The sequence below is a fragment of the Chiloscyllium plagiosum genome, chromosome 23 (genome assembly GCF_004010195.1).
Source record: "Chiloscyllium plagiosum isolate BGI_BamShark_2017 chromosome 23, ASM401019v2, whole genome shotgun sequence".
In the NCBI taxonomy this organism is placed as follows: domain Eukaryota; kingdom Metazoa; phylum Chordata; class Chondrichthyes; order Orectolobiformes; family Hemiscylliidae; genus Chiloscyllium; species Chiloscyllium plagiosum.
In genome coordinates, this window is record NC_057732.1 from 57,369,232 (window position 1) to 57,373,864 (window position 4,633).

Genomic DNA, 4,633 nt, shown 5'->3' on the forward strand with positions numbered 1-4,633 from the left:
GGGGCATGGATAGGGTAAATAGGCAAAGTCTTCCCTGGGGTCGGGGAGTCCAGAACTAGTGGGCATAGGTTTAGGGTGAGAGGGGAAAGATATAAAAGAGACCCAAGGGGCAACATTTCACACAGAGGGTGGTACGGGTATGGAATGAGCTGTCAGAGGAAGTGGTGGAGACGGTAAATTGCAACATTTAAGAGGTATTTGGATGGGTATATGATAGGGGCCGGGTACCGGCAGGTGGGACTAGATTGGGTTGGGATATCTGGTCAGCATGGATGGGTTGGACCGAAGGGCCTGTTTCCATGCTGTACATCTCTATGACTATATTTCCTACATGACATTTCAAAATAATATTAATTTGTTGTGAAATACTTTGAGAGATCCTGTGTTAGAAAATTTCTTTGATAAATGTAAGTCTTTTTCTCTTAAATGCTACTTATTTACAGGTGGTGAAGGTTTTGCTTCTGAGCTACCTGTCTTATTATTATTGACTATTCTTTGCAAGCAAACTGATTGTCTTCCAAGAAACCAAAGGTGGCTGATGAAATCAATTTAGAATGTACAAACTTTATGGCATGTTAGACATTTATTCTCATGTGGGATGTCTGGTCATGCGTTCTTAGCTTGGGTCATTTTCTCCACTCTCACTTTTCTTGTTCATTTTGTTACCATTTGATCTCAAATAGTCTTTATAACACTGCATCCATCCAGTTCAGTTCAGGGTGATCTTCTAGAATTTGGTGTCAACATTACATATCTTCACTTTGACTTTCAGCACAGCCTTGAAGCATTTCTTCTGGTGAAAATGATTTTCTTTGGGAACCTGCTATTTGACATCAGACCTAAACGTAATCCAACAAAGGTAATGTGGATGATCAAGCAATGATGCATGTGATATCTGTTTGAGAGACATCACTGCAATTGGTGCACTTGTCCTCTCATTTGATATGTACAATCTTCCACAGGCACTATTGATGTTTTTGATTCCAGTGCTTTTAGAGCCTCTTTATATGGTCCATGTTACAGCCCTGTACTGTTGGACAGGTATCACAACCACATAGATACAAGACCAAGAAGATGCCTATGCCAAACATGATCAAGCTCTCCGTGGGTTCCAAATAAAGATAAGGTTATTCCTCTTGGAAATTTAATTAACAGGGAATGAATTGGAAATGTCAACTCCAGCTGTATTCTTCTCCGTACAGAATATGGTCTCATCACCACCAATACTCTGTTCTACCAGGAGATCAAATGCAAAACATCATGGCAACACCTATGGTCCAAAACATCATGCAAAACATCATGGCAACACCTCGCATAGTCACATGTTTGTCCATGTCCAGAATCACAAAGATGTCTTCATCACCAGAGTAAAATTATAGCTAGTAACTGTTGGACGGACTATTTACTATTTAGTTTTAATTATGCCCATCAAACTGGCTTTCAACCAATTAAAACACAGTCTGAAGGATCCAATCAAAAATGACTGATTTCAATAAAACGTTAGGAAAAAACACTCAAACTTCAATCAAGAACAGAAGTGTCCACAGTGCTTGTGTTGCCTTTACGTACAGCATCATAAAAGCCTTCAAACAGTCGCATGGAGCATCTGTCAGGTGAAATTTATCATCTGCTTATAAGGACAGGTTCTTTAGTGCTCATGCTGTCATACAGGAGGGCATATTCTGAGGTTGCACTGCAATCATCTTTCGCAAATAAAGGATATGTCAACTTGGCTACCCAGTGGAGGCTTTAACATCATACGAATCTCTGACACTTACTGAGGCTACGCCAAGAAGCTTTCATTAATATACTTACCCCAACAGCTATCCGTGTTATATTCACCATTTTATCTGAGTTGATTACATCTGTTAGATTTCTGTCATCTCTGAATATTTCTCCATCTGTCACTACAATGATAAACCGTTTGGCATTTCTATTGGAGCCTCGAGTTTCATTGAAGATGTTGTCACTGTGAATGGACAAAATGTTAAGACAGCAACTCACATGCACATTTCACTTCCTGGGACATTCAATTTTGTGATATGTTGGCATTAATGCTTTGAACAATAAAGAAACCAAGGTTAGAGTAGATCTGAAAACAGTGAGAAACTGATAGATGAGCACGTTGAAGAGGATTTTCTAAAATTCTTAGCATTTCTAAAATTAACAAAGGTAGAAGTAGCGGAGCATTGGTCATAATTTGTCAATCCTCAATGGATAAAGAAGCAATACTGGAATGCTGTGGTCAGTTAGCTCAGTTGCCTAGACAGCTAGCTTATGATATAATGTGACCCGAACAGCATAGACTCAACTACTGCAATGGTTTAGGTTACCATGCCTTGTTACTCACCTGAGGCATGGTGGCCCTCAGGTTAAACCACCATCAGCTCTTTCTGTCTCATTTTTAAAAATTCATTCATGGGATTTGGGCATCACGGGCTGGCCAGCATTTATTGCTGTCCCTAGTTGTCCTTGAAAATATGGTGGTGAGCTGCCTTCTTGAACCACTGCAGTCCACCTATTGTGGATTGACCCAACAATGCTGTTAGGGAGGGAATTCCAGGATTTTGACCCAGCGACAGTGAAGATATCTCCAAATTAGGATGGTGACTGACTTGGAGGGGAACTTGCAGGTGATAGTGTTTCCATGTACAGAAGAACCTTGATTATCCACGTATCAATTATCCGAATATTGGATTATTCAAAGAAGATCTTGAGGTCCTGACAGAAACACTACGTCAAAGAGCTGTTTCAACCCTGATCACATCTTTTGTTTACAGGTACAATGATTAAAAATGAACTGGGGGGGGATTCAAGATGGCGGCGACCCAGCAAGTCTGAGTCTACAGTGCTCCTCCCAAGACTTGGGTAAAGTGGGTCACCCACCCCCACCACACTCACCAAATCATTTATAATAATTGTTTAACTTAATTAGTTGTTAAATATTAAACTTAAATAATCTAATCTTTAGTTAAAATGACTAAAGGGAAGGGAGCCCACAGCTCTCAACAAGCAGGAACCCCTCCCCCACCCTCTCCAGCTGCAGCTGAGGCATCCGCAGCCGCCCTGGGGGACTTACCTACGGTGGCGAGCCTTGTGGAGATGATCTCCAAGCTGGACACGAAGATCGACGCGTTTATCGAGGAGTCCCGAAATCGATGGGACTCACTTTTGGCCGCGTTGCTGAAGCACGACCGAGACATTCAGGAAATCGAGCGCCGAGTCGGAGGGGCGGAGTTAAAGGCCGCGACCTCAGAAACTACAGCACAATCGGCCGTGGATCAGGTCCGGACTCTCGAACAGCGAGTCCGGACCTTAGAGAATTACATTGACGACCTCGATGCAGTAACCAGTGGGGTACCGCAGGGATCCGTGCTGGGACCGTAGCTTTTTACAATATATGTTAACTATATAGAAGATGATATCAGCAATAACATTAACAAATTTGCTGATGATACAAAGCTGGGTGGCAGGGTGAAATGTGATGAGGATGTTAGGAGATTACAGGGTGACCTGGACAAGTTAGGTGAGTGAGCAGATGCATGGCAGATGCAGTTTAATGTGGATAAATGTATGGTTATCCACTTTGGTGGCAAGAACAGGAAGGCAGATTACTACCTCAATGGAATACAGTTAGGTAAAGGGGCAGTACAGAGAGATCTGGGTGTTCTTGTACACCAGTCAATGAAGGCAAGCATGGAAGTACAGCAAGTAGTGAAGAAGACTAATAGCATGCTGGCCTTCATAACAAGAGGAATTGAGTATAGAAGCAAAGAGGTGCTTCTGCAGCTGTATACAGCCCTGGTGAGACCACACCTGGAGTACTGTGTGCAGGTCTGGTCTCCAAATTTGAGGAAAGACATTCTGGCTGTTGAGGGAGTGCAGCGTAGGTTCACGAGGTCAATTCCTGGAATGGCAGGATTACCTTACACTGAAAGACAGAAGCAACTGGGCTTGTATACGCTTGAGTTGAGAAGACTGAGAGGGGATCCGATTGAGACATCTAAGATTATGAAAGGATTGGACACTCTGGCAGCAGGAAACATTTTTCCGCTGATGGGTGAGGGCCGAACCAGAGGACACAGCTTAAAAATACGGGGTAGACCATTTAGGACAGAGATGAGGAGAAACTTCTTCACCCAGAGAGTGGTGGCTGTGTGGAATGATCTGCCCCAGATGGCAGTGGAGGCCCAGTCTCTGGATTCATTTAAGAAAAAGTTGGATAGAGCTCTCAAAGATAGTGGAATCAAGGGTGATGGAGATAAGGCAGGAAGACGATACTGATTAGGAATGATCAGCCATGATTATATTGAATGGTGGTGCAGGCTCAAAGGGCTGAATGGCCTACTGCTGCACCTATTGTCTATTGTCCAACCCCCAGCTCCTTTGCTCTAAAGAAAAAAGTCCGAGCTTGTGCAACCTTTCCCTCCAACTCAGACCCTGAGTCCTGGCAACTTCCTTGTAAATTCCTTCTGCACTCTATCCTGTTTAATAACATCTTTCCTATAGCAAGGTGACCAAAACTGAACATAATATTCTAAGTGCAGGCCTCGTCACCATTCTATATAACGGCAACATAACTTCCCAACATCTCTACTAAATGCCCTGACTGATGAAGGCCAGTGTGTCAAAA

General features: G+C 42.9%; 1 protein-coding gene across 3 annotated transcripts in view; it reads right to left on the minus strand.

Moving 5' to 3' along the window:
• LOC122561888 (integrin alpha-E-like) overlaps positions 1-4,633 on the minus strand; it is a 354,449-nt gene that overhangs the window by 205,754 nt on the left and 144,062 nt on the right. For all 3 annotated transcript variants that reach the window (XR_006315137.1, XM_043714220.1, XM_043714221.1), the window contains one exon: positions 1,816-1,969. Coding sequence is in view for 2 of the 3 variants with exons in the window: in XM_043714220.1 (XP_043570155.1) it covers positions 1,816-1,969 (154 nt within the window). In the remaining variant the exon portion in view is untranslated. The remainder of the gene's footprint in view (positions 1-1,815; positions 1,970-4,633) is intronic.